The sequence below is a fragment of the Nerophis lumbriciformis genome, linkage group LG13, assembly GCF_033978685.3.
Source record: "Nerophis lumbriciformis linkage group LG13, RoL_Nlum_v2.1, whole genome shotgun sequence".
Classification (NCBI taxonomy): Eukaryota; Metazoa; Chordata; class Actinopteri; order Syngnathiformes; family Syngnathidae; genus Nerophis; species Nerophis lumbriciformis.
The window spans coordinates 18,060,646-18,079,404 of NC_084560.2; the positions used below are offsets into that span (position 1 = coordinate 18,060,646).

Here is an 18,759-nt window from a genome sequence, read left to right on the forward strand (position 1 = left end):
TGGGTTTCACTATGTAAAGTGCTTTGAGTAAAAAAAAAAGCGCTATATAAAAATAATTCACATTCACAATTCACATAGCAGTTTTGAATGGGCTTCACTTTGGTAGGAGATATCAAACACTGTTCTTTTCCCTGTTTACCTTGTCATATAAACTTATGACACTATCTATAATATAAACACATGACTATTAAACATATCGGTCTGAGCTGAATTGTAGTTGTCAATGTAGCTTATTTGTTAATGTTTCATATGTGATTGTTTATACTGAATACACATATTTACATAACTTGTAAAATATAAATAATATTTATTTATAAACATACTTGAACTGTATTTTTGTTGGTTGTGTCACCTGTATGCACACACTTAGTAGGCTCCCAAAGCCAAACGTACTTCTGGGTGTAGGGTTGTCTCGATACCAATATTTTGGTACCGGTACCAAAATATATTTCGATACTTTTCAATAGTTTTCTAAATAAAGGGCACCACAAAAAATGGCATTATTGGCTTTATTTTAACAAAAAATCTAAAGGTATATTGAACATATGTTTCTTATTGCAAGTGTGTCCTTAAATAAAATAGTGAACATGCGAGACAACATTTTTTTTATTGGTAAGTTAACAAACAAAGGTTCCTAATTTAGCTGCTGACGTATGCAGTAACATATTGTGTCATTTATCTACCTATTATTTTGTCAACATTATGAGGGACAAGTGGTAGAAAATGAATTATTAATCTACTTGTTCATTTACTGTTAATATCTGCTTCTATCTACACTTCTGTTAAAATGTAATAATCACTTATTCGTCTGTTGTTTGATACTTTACATTAGTTTTGGATGATATCACAAATTTAGGTATCGATTCGATACCAAGTAGTTAGAGGATCATACATTGGTCATATTTAAAGTCCTCATGTGTCCCGGGACGTATTTCCTGAGTTTATAAACATAATATACATTTAAAAAACAAAAAAAGGTTTTGTGACGATAAAAAAATATCGATGTAAACATAGTAGCATCGACTAAATACGCTCCTGTACTTGGTATCATTACAGTAGATGTTAGGTGTAGCTCCACCCATGGCGTTTGTTTACATTGTGACGCCGGTGAGCTACGGTGTGTGTGAAGCGTGTTTAGCTATTCCTCGTCCTGCAGTGATAATAATACTTGTAAGAAACTTACTTTATTTGTCGCCATGGAGGCGAGGATTAGTGATTTAGAAGTAGCTAAAACACTGCAGACTGCGGCTGGACGTTAGCTGCTAGCTAGCTAGCTATGTCTTAAATCAGAATCCGAATAGTTTTATTGCCATTGTTTGAGAACGGGTTCACAAACTAGGTATTTTTCTTGGTGCAATCGTGCAACATAAAACACATATAACACAGATTTGGTAATAACAAGAGCTGTAACTGAGCTATCAGATCTTGTTATAGACTTAGAAGGAATTCAAAGGAGCTATTGTTAGGAGTTATTGTTCATGTGCCTGATGGCCGAGGGGAAAAAACTGTTCAGGTGGCGGGAGGTGTGGGTCTGGATGGACCGTAGTCTCCTGCCTGAGGGGAGAGGGGAGAATAGTTTGTGTCCAGGGTGAGAAGAGTCAGCTGTGATCCGACCCACACGCCTCCTGGTCCTGGAGGAGAACAAGTCCTGGAGGGATGGGAGCTTGCAGCCAATCACCTTCTCAGCAGCACGTACGATGCGCTGCAGTCGATGCTTATCCTGGACTGTGGCGCCGGGGAACCACACGGTGATGGAGGAGGTGAGAATGGACTTGATGATGGCTGAGTAAAACTGCACCAGCATTTCGGTCGGCACCTTAAGTTTCCTCAGCTGCCGCAGGAAGTACATCCTCTGCTGGGCCTTCTTGATGAGGGAGCTGATGGTCGGCTCCCACTTGAGGTCCTGGGTGATGGTGGTGCCCAAGAAACGGAAGGAGTCCACAATGGAGACGGGGGTGGGAGAGTCAATCAGGGTGAGGGGGGATGGTGGGGCTGTGACTTTCCTGAAGTCCATGATCATCTCCACTGTTTTCTGGGCGTTCAGCTCCAGGTTGTTGAGGCTGCACCAGGACGCCAGCCGGTCCACTTCTCTCCTGTAGGCGGTCTCATCGCCATCCGAGATGAGCCCGATGAGAGTAGTGTCATCCGCAAACTTGAGCAGTTTTACGGACTGGTGACTGGAGGTGCAGCAGCTTGTATACAGGGAGAAGAGCCAGGGGGAGAGTACACAGCCCTGAGGAGTACCAGTGTTCGTGGTTCGACTGTCCGAGACAATCTTCCCCAGCCGCACGTGCTGTCTTCGGTCTGTCAGGAAGTCATTGATCCAACTGCAGAGGGAGTCGGGCACGCTGAGCTGGTAGAGCTTGTCTCGTAGCAGTCCAGGAAGGATGGTGTTGAAGGCAGAGCTGAAGTCCACAAACAGGATCCTAGTGTAGGTTCCTGGGGAGTCCAGATGCTCCAAAATGAAGTGGAGGGCCAGGTTCACTGCATCATCCGCAGACCTGTTGGCTCTGTAGGCAAACTGCAGTGGGTCCAGGAGGGGGGCGGTGATGTCCTTGAGGTGGGGCAGGACCAAGCGCTCAAAGGACTTCATGACCACAGACGTCAGCGCAACCGGCCTGTAGTCATTAAGTCCTGTGATCCGTGCTTTCTTGGGAAAGGGACAATGGTGGAGGTCTTAAAGCAGGACGACACGCGGCATAGCTCCAGAGAGGTGTTAAAAATGTCAGTGAAGACATGAGCCAGCTGATCCGCGCAGTGTCTGAGAGTGGAGGGGGAGACACCATCCGGCCCGGGGGCCTTCCGCGTATTCAGCTTCAAGAACTGCCAGCGTACATCCTCCTCTCGGATGGAGAGGGCCTTTAAAGTCCTATGATGTTCTTGGAGTCCTGTGATGTCCTTGGAGACCTTTGAGTCTTTTAAATCCTTTAATTAAGTGCTGACGTTGGTGGGGAGGGTGATGGTGGGGGGAGCAGAGCTTTGATGAGCTGAAGGCCGTTCATGACGACAGTAATGTGTGTTGAAGCCCTGAGCGAGAGTCCGGTCATTCAGGGCCTGGGGGGTTTTGGGCTTATAGTTCGTAAGGGCCCTTAGCCCTCTCCAAACGGCCGCAGAATCATTGGAGTGGAACTGTTCCTGTAGATGGTTAGAGTACACGGATTTAGCTTCCTCCACTTCCCTGTTGAAGTGGTACTTCGCTTCTCTGTAGGTACTCCGGTCCCCGCTTCTCCACGCAGCCTCCTTCTTCTTGCGCAGCTGTCGGAGCTTGGGTGTGAACCAGGGCTTGTCGTTGTTATAACAAGCCCTGGTGCGCGTTGGAATGATGCGCGCCTCATTGAACTGAATGTATGAGGTCACAGTGTCCGTATACTCGTCCAGATTGTCCGTGGCCGCTCCAATTGCCTCCCAGTCTAGCACCTCTTGAGGGCGTTTCAGTGTTATAGCTACACCTTTATCGTTCGTTTTTAAGCCAAAATGCGTCCATTCTCCCTTTTCTGTCCATACACTGTGTCTGCTTGTAAGTACTCCGTGAATGTGCGCTGCCGAACATGCTCCTCTGATCGTAAAACCAGCAATGTCACGACGTGACGACGACGCGCCGCCATGCCCGTTTAAAAAAAGGGGGTATGGGGACCGGTACTTTTTAGAGGCGGTATAGTACTGAATATGATTCATTAGTATCGCGGTACTATACTAATACCGGTATACCGTACAACCCTATCTGGGTGCCAAGAGTAATACAGTAAACCCTCGTGTTTTGCTGTTCATTGGTTCTGGGTGTGGTCGTGGTACATTAAATTAAATTATATATCTAATATTTTAATAGCTAGAGCAGACTTTCTATATACATTTAACATTAAAAAATCCCTCTAAACATGAAATAACACGCAGGTAGTCATCTTTATGAGCCGCAAACTTTGAAGTGCGATGTGGCGAGGAGTACAATACTCGCTATGCTGCAGTCAGCCCTGTAGCCCCTAGCGTGTTACATGGGTAATATTAAAGACCCAAATGGGGCCGCAGACAAAATATTGTTTGGGGCCACAAAAGACCTAATGTTCATCTAATGTGCTACTGGGTTATATCCCCATGGGAGGCACAGAAGCCCAGCTCTGAGGATTTATAAATGAGAACATACATGCTACAGAGAAAAGGTTTCCTACCCTATAATTTAGATATGTAAACACAATCTATTTTAGATTTGCTAGCGATTTAAAAATATGGTTTCACTAAATCCATGCAATCTTTTTAGTCCATGTACATGTGCTAAATGGGTGTGTATGGGGGATAAAGGAATGGGGTTAGGAGTTCCTTATGAGAAAGCTTATGTATGGGGCTCAAAATATGGTGCTATGCCCGTTTTATAATATTGCTATTTCAAACGCATAATTTTCGGGTCCTCATGTTACTATGTAAGTATATTCCTCTAATAAACATTGGCAACAGTGTGTGCTTACCGTGAGCATGGCAAACATACACTGGCACACGTTAAAGGCATGTCTCCAGTTATGGTACAGAACCATCCGGTAGTTTTTCCTGACAGTCAACAGCCATCTGCACAGTGTCTAGAGGGCGGTGCAGAGTAAAGGGTAAGCTGAGCATAAGTGGGGACTTTAGTGTTGTGAACATTTTTAAAGCAAAGATCATAATAAAGAGAGTCCTCACCTCATAGTCAATCTTAAATTTGGGGACCATTCCCAGCTCCATAAACATCCTCAGAGCAGCTGTTATCATGGCATCAACATCCAGGGAGAAATCATCAAAGGAGAGCATGTCAATACCCAGCTCGCACACAAGGGGGATGTTGGCGGCCTGCAGTAAGGAAGGAACACCAGGAGGGAAAGAGGAAATTAGTTGAAAATGAATTTTGGAAAATGGCGAGGTCAGGGGAAGTAGACTCTGAGAGGGCTCAATTTAATGAGGGCATTTTAAAACAAGATTTTACTGTTTAATTTCATGGCTGATTGGAACAAAAATGTGGCATCATTAGTCAAGCAAAAACATTTCACATACATGATCCCAATTAAGCATAGCCATTGTGAATTGTTGCCTAATGAGCACAATAGGCTGTCCTAGCTCTGTTGACTATTTAGATAATAATCATTTAAGTAGATCAAACTTCGTGTACACATTATACACACACAAAAAAAAAACCCACAAGAAATAAAAGTTATGGATAAAAAAACCTAGGCACTATCATCACTGTGCCATTCTAAAAAAATTACAGTATTTTAAAGTGGGACAGTCTTCACACATTTGCAGACTTAAAAGTGACCTATAAAGTACTGCATGAATTGGCTCCAGATCCTCTGGCAGAGTTCATCAGCCAAAGAAACAGCGTGTCACTCCATGCTCTGTCAGAGGTGACTGTTATATTCCTCTGCGCAGGAGCACTTTCAATAAGTGGGCCTGGTCAGTAAGGAGCGCAAATGTGTGGAACTCAGTACCTGAGGAGGTTAAACTGGTCACAACTTACAAGGCCTTCACAAAAAAATGGAAAATGTGGCTTATCAACGCCTACAGCTGCCAGCACTAAAAGATGAGCCGGTTTTGATGCTAACATAAATGTTATGTTGTGATGTCTTATTTTATTTTTTATCGTATTGTATATGTATTGTGTGTTTTTATTCTTTTTCTCTCTCTTTCTTTTGTTTTAAATTGTAATTTTACTGCTTTTTTTTTTACATCATGGACAGGGGACTACAAATGAAAACTAGCCTTCTGGCTAATTCTGGCTTTTTTAACCATGTGTAGTCATGTGTTTTTATGAAATTGCATTGTCCCCTTTGAGATAAACTAATCTAATTTTCTGTTATGACTAAGGTACAAATGTGGCTGGTAAAATTCCCTCAGCAATGCTCGGCATTCAGGTGCACTGTCCACGACCTCTGTCCTAATTCACAGCTTGCGGTTATAGCAAATGCCAGCCAGGTTTGTTTACTGACGCCACTGGCACTTGCAGTCAAGCGCATTCAATAAGGATCCATATGTAGAGCAGTTATGAAAGAAGGAAGGAGGGCGGAGGATGCGGGGTGTGGGGGTTTATGCAGAGCATAGCGCTGAAGGGATCACACAGTCACACCATGAAAAAGCAAGGTTCCTATTTTGCCGTAATGGTCACAGGGGAAAAGCCTTCAATTGGAAAGGTGGGAAAATGTATGTCGTATGTAAAATGTCTTTTCAGTTTGAATTATTTTTTTTTTTTTTACAAAGAATGCAGTGAGAGCTTGGTTCCATTGATGTCTGTTATTGGAGTCAAACACCACAATTTTGAGAAAATGTTCAATATTCTATGTTGGGAATCTATAATTGCATGCTAAGACTGAAAGTAGAAAAGAAAAGTCTGCTTTTTAACAAAGTTAATGAGAGATTATCATCTAACGAATCTACATTATCTTAATTAAAAGGTAATCCTTCATTGTTAAACATGTACAAGCGCTGTATACTAGTAAAGTGGAATCACAGTTTTCATAGGCCCCCACTATTCGTCAGATTTGTTGTTTTTTTACAAAAAAAATCAGCCAAAAGTTTGCTCCAGTTTTTGTATACAATCTTGGTTATTGTGCAGCTAAATGGCCACACAACAAACTAGATACATATTGTGATATGGCGATATGCTGCTATGTCCTACATAGATCAACCATTAATTTAAAATGCAGCTTCAAATACAAGTTGTCAATATACACTAGGTGACTTCAATAATAGTAATAATTAATATCATAATAATAAAATAGTGATAATGTCATACACACAAAATTCTTTAGTTTTAAACAGTCCTAAATTGTATTTGAGTTAAGTTATATTTGCTACACTGTATAGAGTTACTGCATTGTATTATATATATATATATATATACATATATATATATATATATATATATATATATATATATATATATATATATATATACTGTGACCAAAAGAAAGCTATGTACAGTAGGGGTGTCAAAAAAAATAAAAAAAATAAAAACATTCAAATGAATGGCGATTCTTATTTGTAACAAATCTTAATCGATTCAAACTAACACTTTTTTTTTTTCAATCTGTCCTGTCCAGCCACTCAGGCAAATCATATTGTTGATGTAGATGCCCATATCTGCTCTACAGATTTACTTTAGAAATAAGAAATATTGGATACTTGGCTTGTTTTCTTTAAAGTAATATAAACATTTATCAGAGCTTGTCTATTTTATGGAGGAATGTAGTTATGATAGAAGTGGCAATCAAAGTTATTAAAAATGTATTGATTTTTAAATCAAGAATCTTTTTGAGTCAAGCACCGATTCTGAATCGAATCGTTACCCCCAAGAATCGAATCGTGTGGTGCCCAAATATTCGCAGCTCTAATATACAGTGAGCCGCATTCAGGTAGAAACCTTTGTCACAGGAGCTGTTGTGCCAGGATTGCAATGAGGGGGAAAGTCAGCCCACAATTCAGACGCAATCTGGATGAAGAACTGAGTGCTCCATGTCTGACTTGCTGCTCTTATGTTATCTCTATCTACAGGTCAGCAGGCATGTGATTTCAACTTAATGAAAAAAGTACATACCCCATTCATCCAAATGAATCACTATGTCTGTTTCAGTCACTGTGTTATTTGGTCACCACAGTAATTACAACTTGGGTTCACATCCACAGGAACCACATGGGTTAGCCTACTCTATACAGTATTTACAACCTTACTAGTGTTCACTTCACAGTCACATCTAGTTATTTACATTATTTACACATTACTTTAGTTCATTCACACATTACTTTGGCATTTTTGTTTCGATGGCTCTGACATGAGCCTTCCTGGCAAATTTCTGAATAAATTTTACAGCCAATTTCTGTCTCTTTGACTCCCTCTCCACTTGTAACTGCTCCAAATGCAAAAATCATAAAGAGTACAAACAATGTTTATTATATTAGCTAACTTCCTTTATTTGAATAGCCATTTGTGATGTATTGCATGCAATAACAAATATCTTGCAGTCATGTTTTTTATGTTTCAAAATGATTCAATTATTCAATGTCAAAATATAAACAGTAGAAATAATGAACAAGATGTCAGCTACTGTCTTGTTCTAAAACACCAATGAAAAGGAAATTCAGCATTTAGACAGGCTATACTGCAGCAAAAGTCATCACATGCCTGCTGTTTTCAGTGCATAACGAGGCAATAATGCGCAAATAATAGGCTGTATGTTATAAATGAATATATATTTTGATTCCGAAGAAATAGTGATTGTTGAAGGACCGAAATTGACACTGTGGTGTATTTGCTTAAATGTTACATAAATTGCGTAAGTTGTTTTCACATTTTACTTGAAATGTAAACAGTTAGCTGGAAACAAAATACATGAGGCCTGCAGTGTGAACGTAGTATAATAGGTCGTTCACCTTCCACACCGGGCAAATATAACAACAACCCTATTGTGACCACCTAAAGGGGACACACCCACCCGGGAAATAAATAAGGAGATATCACATTTAAAATTTTAGAACTAAAGAAGGGATGGAAGGTGAAATGTCTTCAACAATCAAGAAAGGTCTACCGGTATTTGCCTTGATTTATCCTTTGCAGAATCGATTGAAAGGTAGCATCACCAATACAATACTTCTTTTTATGTTTTTTTTTTACTTAAATTTTAACATCTGGTTAGTTTGGAAAATGTGTTTGAATCCAATGTCAAATTCACTGAATTGCATAACAATTACAATAGCCACAAAAAAAAGTTTTACTTTTATATCCCATTTACATAATTGATGAATGCTAATGAAAAACTAACGGCCTGATCTACAAAGATCTCAAATAACACGTGCTAAATCGTGTGTACAAACTAAAAAATTGTACGGACTATTATAGTGCATGTTGCGAGTGATATAGTAAGACTGCGTGCATAATTGATAAAGAGTGCAAAAATGGTGCTGATCGCCCATTTTACAGGCTGTTACTACAAGACACTCATTTTCCTCAACATTTCTAGCATCGATTCTACCTTATGTATTGAATTGACAATGAAGAATCTTTAAAGTCTTCAATTATATGGTCCAACCTGTGGCGTTTCATTACGTTGATGATATGCAGCACACAAATATTATATGTACCAACTTTTGTGTTTTGGCTATATTAAAGCACAATCAAGACAAAAGAACCTAGTTGAAGCACACTGAGATGCGCTGCGGTGTTGTGATGGTGCGTCAAGAATAATCCAGATGCAAGAAAATGCATGTTGCGAGACGTTTTTTTTCATATCACTATATCACTATTAATTCATATATGTTTTATTAAAACCACTAAGTCATCCAGCATGACTTATGTCTAATATTTTAATATGTTGACACAGACACAATACTCACCTTTTAGACATACTAAATATAGATGCAAAACAACAGCCACAGGACAATTTTAACCTCGATAAATCACATTGCGAGTGCTAAAGGATTATATTTGCATTTCTTCCTCCCAGTATTTTGGCCTTTCTAATAATCGGCATATATTCTGCATATACATGAAAACAGACATGCTCAATGGATTGCACTCTCTATTTTGCTCATTATAGAGACGCAATCCTCTGCATACAAGCTTAGTAGATATACCTTGCGTGCACTATCAAGTTTGTACGCGTATTAATACACGCAAATCTTGAGTGGATCATACCATAAATCTTTTTCGAGAAACGTGGTGGTGGGGTAAAGCATAAAGCGTTTTTTTTTAACAGTGCATTGAATTAATTTAATGTAAATAGGCTAGGGATACAATCAATGATGATATCTGCACCTGCATTAGCATATTTCCAAAAATAGAAAGATAAATATGCCAGTTTTTCACACAGATCCATGTTATTTTTAATGTTTTTAATTATTTAAAAAAAAAAACTCATCCCTCACAACGCTCAAGAAACCTAATGAGTTCCTGTATGTGCCCCCATTGTTTTCCTGAAAAAATATAATGGGCATCCCTTAGCCCAGCCACCACATGCTTTCATGGTACGTCTATCTTTTTCATCATCCAACTGACCGGTAGAGAAACAACCAAACCAAGTGCTGCAAGTGAATAAGAATATTGAAATACATCTCCATCCTTGCCTTGAAAAATTGCAAAAAAACCTCACACATGGATTGTGAGTCAACTGTAGACTTCACAGTGGATAACAATACTGTAGTAAAAGGCATTTACCTTGAATTTGTCTACTTCAGTCTTGGAGCAAGTGGCGTGGTAAGACAGAACCTGAAAAATAATGACACCTGTGTCACTTGAGCTATTTTTCAAATCAATAATTCACCCAGTGCATCACAGAGAAGAAGCATGAAGCTTTGGCCATGATACTGAACATCACAATTGCAGCACTTTAGTTATAAGCATCTGGGAAAGTTTTGACTTTCCTCCAAGTGGGCGCCTATCATTGTGATGTTCCCTTTATTTCCAGAGGAAATATCTTGCACAAAACTGCAGTTGCTTATAAGATCACAAATGATTATTCAACCCTGCTCCATATCTCTTCACTCGCCGAATCCTTTATTCATGCATCATTTCTATGTACATCTGCAAAAGGAAGTCTGCTTACTGGTATGATGCACCCAACCACTTCCATTGTTAAGTAATGTTGGATGGCGACATAACACTGTGAGGAAGATCAGGGATTGTGTTGCCTTTCCTCTCCTTATTCTCAACAAAAACCTATGAGAGTCATCTATAAACTGAGTTTAGCATATTATTTTGACTCCTAGGAAAAATGTTGACAAAGAAATGGCAACCAAAGAAAATGTGTTGGAAAACAACCTACAATACTGTTAAACGTAGTTAAATTTATTATTTATATTCTGACCTTGTTAAATGGAAATATTCTTTGTTGAGTTGTAACAACGTTGTTGTTGTTTTTTACATTTTATAGGACAATTTCGAGAATATGCAATATTTTGCACAATTTGTTACAACTGTAGTCCCGCGCATCAAATTTCCATCACATCACAGATTTTTTAAACATTTTTTAAAGCATATTCTTCACTTTTTGGTCCTAAATTAAGTATTTTCAAGCATAAAATGGCTAAATATACCATTAAATATAAATTATACAGTTGTATTGACCAATAGAAAAGGCCAAACCAATCAGAGCGCACTATTCTGTACTGTGGCCACTGCTTCTATATTGGATTAAAAAAGTGTAAAAGTGACTGAAGGGTGTTATTTCATGTCTAGAGCCTTTCCTAATGATAAAAGGTATTAAAATGTTAAATGATCCAGCGCCCCCCGCGACCCCAAAGGGAATAAGCGGTAGACAATGGATGGATGGATGATCACCACCTAGTGGTGAGTTGGCTCAGATGGTGGGGGAGGATGCCGGACAGACCTGGCAGGTCCAAACGCATTGTGAGGGTCTGCTGGGAACGTCTAGCAGAGTCTCCTGCCAGAGAGAGCTTTAATTCCCACCTCCGTAAGAACTTTGAACATGTCACGAGGGGCCGCCTCTATTGTCGAGGCGGCCGATCGGAGCTGTGGCCACAAGGTGGTTGGTGTCGGTCGTGGCAGAAATCCCAGAACCCGCTGGTCGACACCAGTGCTGAGGGATGCCGTCAAGCTGAGGAAATAGTCCTATCTGTTTTTTTGGCTCATGGGACTCCGGAGGCAGCGGACAGGTACAAACAGGCCAAGCGGTGTGCGGCTTCGGCGGTCGCGGAGGCAAAAACTCAGACATGGGAGGTGTTCGGGGAAGTCATGGAAAACGACTTCCAGACGGCTTCAAAGCGATTCTGGACCACCATCTTCCGCCTCAGGAGGGGGAAGCAGTGCACTGTCAACACACAGTGCAGTGAGGATGGTGTGCTGCTGACCATGACTGCAAATGTTGTGGATCGATGGAGGAAATACTTCGAAGACCTCCTCAATCCCACTTACAGGAAGGAGTGCCCTGGGAATCTGTGGTGGGCTGTCCAATTTCTAGGACCGAGGTTGCCGAGGTAGCTAGAAAGCTCCTCCAAGCTGGACAAAGTGGTGAGGAGAAGGAAGTCTGCGCTTCTGTGCTTAGGCTGCAGCCCCCTCGACCCGACCTCGGATAAGCGGAAGAAGATGGATGTTAAAACGTATCTAGAAGGTCGTAAACAGGTTTTTATTCCCTAGCTTTTAAAATACTTGATTTATGATTAATAATTCCTACTTTGCGGAAATTCATTTATCACGGTCATGTCTGGAACCAATTAACAGCGATAAACGATGGATGACTCTATAGTTAATAGACTGCTTCCATATATTCTGCTATTAGCTGCATGTAGTAATACTACTGGTATAGTGTAGAGCACGGGTCACCAACCTTTTTGAAACCAAGAGCTACTTCTTGGGTACTGATTAATGCGAAGGGCTACCAGTTTCCATCCATCCATTTTTTACCACTTATTCCCTTTGGGGTGGCGGGGGGCGCTGGAGCCTATCTCAGCTACAATCGGGCGGAAGGCGGGGTACACCCTGGACAAGTCACCACCTCACCGCAGGGGCTACCAGTTTGATACACACTTAAATAAATTGCCAGAAATAGCCAATTTGCTCAATTTACCTTTAACTCTATGTTATTATTAATAATTAATTATATTTATCTTTGTGGAAACACTAATCATCTTAATGATTTCTCACAATAAACATATATAGAAACAGATAAATATCAATATGCAACACTTTATTTTTATATTTTCTCTAAGTGCACATTTTTTCAAATTGAACATTTTCAAATGATCACTTCTAAGACAGTCTTGTGAAATCACAATATCCCATTTTAACTAGCGAGCCACTAACATTTTTTAACAAATAAATTAAAATGCCAGGTGTGACGTTGGTTTTTGAATGAAATTGAATGAATGAATGAATGAAATGAGTTTATTTAGGTCATATAATCAACCATCAACCATTTTGTGTGACCAGTTTAAGAGTACAGACTATACATATTTAACAATCATACACATTTACACACAAAAGAAAAAGAAAAGAAAAGAAAAAGAATGACCGAAAAAGGAATAGGCTGAAGCCAAAGCTTATATTTGCCTATCCTAAACCTTCACTGAAAATAAGATTACCTGGAACATCAATGTTAAAAAAAAAAAAATCTAAATCAAATCATGAATTACTTTGCACCATGTTTGTACAAATAATAACTCATGTAAAATACAAAAGTCAACTCTCAAATTTTTAAATAAATGATGTCACACTTTGAACTGGACACCAAATCTGTTATCTGTTTCTTTGTCAGTTAGTGAAGACCAAGTCTTTAAAATATTTTCTTGGATTTTCAAATATTATTTGAGTTTTGTCTCTCTTAGAATTAAAAATGTCGAGCAAAGCGAGACCAGCTTGCTAGTAAATAAATAAAATTAAAAAAATAGAGGCAGCTCACTGGTAAGTGCTGCTATTTGAGCTATTTTTAGAACAGGCCAGCGGGCTACTCATCTGGCCCTTACGGGCTACCTGGTGCCCACGGGCACTGCGTTGGTGACCCCTGGTGTAGAGCTATAGCCATATACATTGATAAAGTGGGATTTACCTTTATGAATTGCTTGAATAATTCTAGACAAAGATTTTCTCTGTTAAAATGTCTGGATTGAACATGAATAATTTTGGGCTTAACTGTAAGTATTCAATTCTTGGAGGTGCTGTATTCTTACATCCAAAGCCACAGACTGTTTGGCCCAGGACTTCTTCACCTGGTCGTACATGATGGTGTTGTTGATGCCCAGTCCACAAAAGATCACAAATGCCTATGAAAAAAATGCAAAGATTAAAAAACTATTTCCACTGGTCAAGTCACTAAAGATACACGGGAGAGAGGCGTACCTCAAAGAGACGCTGATCTGCATCATCAAATGGTTTCCCATCAAGGCGGTTCAACACCTGGGCCACACCTGTTAAATAAATCAAGATAGATCAATGGATTGATCAATGTTGATTATTCTATTGAACTGATCTTTCAATTGGAATTAAACAGAACACCATATGAACATTACATTTCAATTGTACTTTCAACCAGAAAACAAGTGTCACTGCAAATATATATTACCTATATTAGGGCTTTCAAAATTAACGAGTTAACTCATGTGCTGCAGAATTAGATTAAATTCAATTACTGCTGCGGAATTGAATTAAACGGAACCGGGACCAGATGGCTATCCTCCCAAATTTTTTAACAGATTTTGGAATAAGCTAGTCCCTCTATTATTGGACATGTACAATGAATCCTTTGAATCTGGCCGCCATCTGCAAACGCTCAACCAAGCTTCAATATCTCTCCTTTTGAAAAAAAGGCAAGGACCTTTTGTCATGCACTTCATATCGCCCTATTAGTCTGTTAAATATGGACTTTAAATTAGTATCCAAACTGCTGGCTTTACGTCTGGATACTATTTTTCCTTTTATTATTAGTGCGGATCAATAGGCACTGCGATTCTAATCTTCGACGTCTTTTCAATATGTTGTATGATGTGCCTGCTCTTAATACTGAAAAGGCAGTGATATCTATAGATGCTGAAAAGGCATTTGACCGGGTGGAGTGGAATCATCTATTTTATGTCCTGGAGATATTCGTCTTTGGCAACCATTTTATTTCATGGACTAAGCTCCTATATTCATCTCCTCCTCAGGCAAATTATATTCAATCCGAATATTCTCACGTTTACCGTTCCACACAACAGGGGTGCCCCCCATGAGGCAATTGCTTTTTGCTCTTGCCATTGAGTTTCTGTCAAAAGCACTTTGTACCAACTCGCTTATTACGGGCATATGTAGACACAATGTGCAGGTGAAAGTCTCGCTCTATGCAGATGACCTCCTACTATATGTCTCGGACAGCGTAGTCTCTGTCTCAGCTGTCTTAGGTACTCTCCAAGCTTTTGGGCATGTGTCTGACTACAAACTCCCTATAAAATTCTGCTGCTAAGAAATATCCTCTGCATAATTTTCCGTTTAAAATTGCCACGCAAAGTTTCACAGACTTGGGCGTCCAGGTCACACATACTGTATGTTTGCAGAGCGCTATAAAGCCAACTTTGTTCCACTGTTGTTCAGAATCCAGGGAGATTTTTATCGCTGGTCCTTAGTTATTTTATCTACAGTGGATCGCGTCAACTCTGTTTAAATGAATGTACTCCTGCGATTCTCCTAATTATTCCAGTGTATACCACTTTTTCTCATTCAGTCCTTCTTTTGTAAATTACATTGTGAGATTTTGGAATAAAAAAAACCTTGTTACATAAACAATATTTACAGAGACCCAAATCGTCGGGAAGATTAGATCTATCAAACTTTATGTTTTACTACTGGGCCACCAACATTAGAATTCTTAAATATGAAGCATTTGATCCCCCTTCGTTATGGCTGGTTATGGACGCTAACTCAACTAAACCAGTATCTCTTAGGGCTTTGGTTCACTCTCCCATCCGCTCTTCTACTTCCGCTTTAACGAAAAATCCAATTGTAAAAACTTCATTCAGAATTTGGGTTCAGTTTAAAGGGGAACATTATCACAATTTCAGAAGGGTTAAAACCATTAAAAATCAGTTCCCAGTGGCTTATTTTATTTTTCGAAGTTTTTTTCAAAATTTTACTCATCACGCAATATCCCTAAAAAAAGCTTCAAAGTGCCTGATTTTAACCATCGTTATATACACCCGTCCATTTTCCTGTGATGTCACACAGTGATGCCAATACAAACAAACATGGCGGTTAGAACAGCAAGGTATAGCGACATTAACTCGGATTCAGACTCGGATTTCAGCGGCTTAAGCGATTCAACAGATTACGCATTTTTTGAAACGGATGGTTGTAGTGTGGAGGCAGGTAGCGAAAACGAAATTGAAGAAGAAACTGAAGCTATTGAGCCATATCGGTTTGAACCGTATGCAAGCAAAACCGACAAAAACGACACGACAGCCAGCGACACGGGAGAAAGCGAGGACGAATTCGGCGATCGCCTTCTAACCAACGATTGGTATGTGTTTGTTTGGCATTAAAGGAAACTAACAACTATGAACTAGGTTTACAGCATATGAAATACATTTGGCAACAACATGCACTTTGAGAGTGCAGACAGCCCAGTTTTCATCAATTAATATATTCTGTAGACATACCCTCATCCGCTCTCTTTTCCTGAAAGCTGATCTGTCCAGTCCAGTTGGAAATGCATCTTCTTTGAGTGTCGCAGGATATCCACACATTCTTGCCATCTCTGTCGTAGCATAGCTTTCGTCGGTAAAGTGTGCGGAACAAACGTCCAATTTCTTGCCACTTTCGCATCTTTGGGCCACTGGTGCAACTTGAATCCGTCCCTGTTCGTGTTATTACACCCTCCGAAAACACACCGACGAGGCATGATGTCTCCAAGGTACGGAAAACAGGCGAAAAAACGGAAAATAACAGAGCTGATTTGACTCGGTGTTTGTAATGTGTTTGAGAAAATGGCGGATTGCTTCCCGATGTGACGTCACGTTGTGACGTCATCGCTCCGAGAGCGAATAATAGAAAGGCGTTTAATTCGCCAAAATACACCCATTTAGAGTTCGAAAATTGGTTAAAAAAATATATGGTCTTTTTTCTGCAACATCAAGGTATATATGGACGCTTACATAGGTCTGGTGATAATGTTCCCCTTTAAGCGCTATTCTGGTTTACAGACTATTTCTAGTCTTGCACCCATTACTGATAAGCATGCTTTCCCTCCCTCTCTTGTCAATAGTGACTTTTTAAGATGGTCAAGTCTGGGGATTAACAACATTAAAGATTTATGCATTGACAACATTTTTGCCTCTTTCCAGCAACTTTGTGAAAAATTTTAACTCCCTAATCAACACTTTCTTTTTAGATATCTACAGATTTTCAGTTTTGTTTGTAATACATTTCCTCGGTTTCCAAACCTACCGACTAACACGGTTTTAGATGCTTTTTTGATACCACTCCCGACTTTAGAATGATCAATTACACGTATTCCCGTGTGCAGCTGGCATAGGCTCCAGCACCCCCCGCAACCCTGTAAGGGACAAGTGGTAGAAAATGCATGGATGGATACAATCAAATGTTTTCATTTATGCCCTGAATCTCTGAGTTCAATTAAGTCACTTTGGGAGGGTGACTTAGAAGTGACCCTATCTGAGGAGCGCTGGACAGAGATTTTAAGTTCATAAGTCTTCTATTTGTGCTAGACACAGCCTTATTCAATGCAAGCTAATACATCGTACCTATTATAACAATGTCCGGCTGGCTAAGATGAATGACAGAATATTGGTATTATGTGATCGGTGTCAACAGTCTCCAGCTAACTTAATACATATGTTTGTATTTCCTTATCCCTGTGCAGTTATTGGATTGAGATTTTTAATACGTTGTCTTTGGTAATTGGCGAAAAGATAGAACCGAATCCTCTAAGTGGACTATTTGGGGTAGCCCCTCTGTCTTCTTCTCTTAGCAAATCTAAAAAGAACTTGGAACTTGTGCTAAATTGGAAGGCTGCAGCGCCTCCCTGCCACACCCGCTGGATTAGATATTCTTTATTTCCTTAAATTAGCTAAAATTAGGCTGACATTGAACGGTTGAAAAATACTATATGTAAAATTTAACACCGATTGAAAAGTAATTGAAAGGTAGGTAATTGATGAGCCGTTTGTCTGCTTTCGTTTATTGCTGCACCGTGTTGGGACATTCAGGAGTGCAGTTGTCTGTGGCTTCATGTCAATATTTGCCTGTACTTATTTGACTGGTGCATGTTTTTTATTGTTTAAAATCTGTTTTTACATATATAATTTGTGTGGGTTACTTTTTTGGGGGGGAGAAAAAAAGAACATTAGACATGTGTTTAACTGTATTTCTGGACTGTATATGTCAAAAACCCAATAAACAAATGTTTAAAAAAAAAAATCATACAATTTTTGATAAGGTGTCATTTAAATCTGCTAAGCTGCTTCCATTTACATGTTCACACAAGTATCAGCAGGCAATGGGTGAGATGCATGTTTGTAAAATATATTCAATAATTACTGTGTGTTTACTCACCCCATGGTCCCCCCATTGCCAATCATTTTCCATTCCCCACCTTCAACATTGATCAAGTGTTTTTTAAACAATCAATGCATGTGCATGTATTTTTATGGGGAGGTTAGCATTTCATCAACCACTGTACAACTGACGAATGGTGCAAGCAATCTGCAACCACCAACGTGAGCAGTTATGGGTGTATTATTGATTATATAAAAAAGGACTGTTGGACCTTGGTGCGGAAGAGGAAGGGGGTTGGGGGGTGAGGTCTACTGAGTGCTATTTGAGTTCAAGGGGAGAGCGGCCCATTTTTATGTCTTTATACATTATGACAGTGGACAGATTCACTGCAGTTGGGATTTTGCCATGAACCTTCTGTTCACAGAGTCAAACAGAAGGACAATCTACATCCTCACATCAAATATGCTGAGTTTACCTGAGAAAAACTTTCATCTTAAAGCAACTTAAAGCAAAAGTAGCCTAAAATCAAATCAAAATGAAGTTAATAGTGCTGGCTTGTAAAAATGAGAAAAGTGTCTCCATCAATCCCACGGTGAAGCAACTACTTTGGTGTATGATCAGCCAAGACAGAATTTACGTTGTTAGCATTAGTAACTGCATTACTGTTAACAGTAACAAGTTTGTACCTATGTCTATTAATGTTCTCATTCATCAAGGTCATTGTAATCTCAGGGCATTCAATCGATCGCAACTGGACTGTTTGGTTTGTCTTAGAAGACGTTTCGCCTCTCATCAGAGTAGGCTTCATCAGTTCA

The 18,759-nt window shown here is 39.6% G+C and overlaps 1 protein-coding gene across 3 annotated transcripts in view; it reads right to left on the reverse strand.

The window, feature by feature from the left end:
* pde11a (phosphodiesterase 11a) overlaps window positions 1-18,759 on the reverse strand; it is a 155,770-nt gene that overhangs the window by 51,327 nt on the left and 85,684 nt on the right. For all 3 annotated transcript variants that reach the window (XM_061971574.1, XM_061971573.1, XM_061971572.1), the window contains exons 8-12: window positions 13,799-13,866; window positions 13,630-13,722; window positions 10,163-10,213; window positions 4,666-4,812; window positions 4,458-4,565 (exon numbers count right to left, since the gene is read on the reverse strand). In XM_061971574.1, the coding sequence (XP_061827558.1) occupies window positions 4,458-4,565; window positions 4,666-4,812; window positions 10,163-10,213; window positions 13,630-13,722; window positions 13,799-13,866 (467 nt within the window). The remainder of the gene's footprint in view (window positions 1-4,457; window positions 4,566-4,665; window positions 4,813-10,162; window positions 10,214-13,629; window positions 13,723-13,798; window positions 13,867-18,759) is intronic.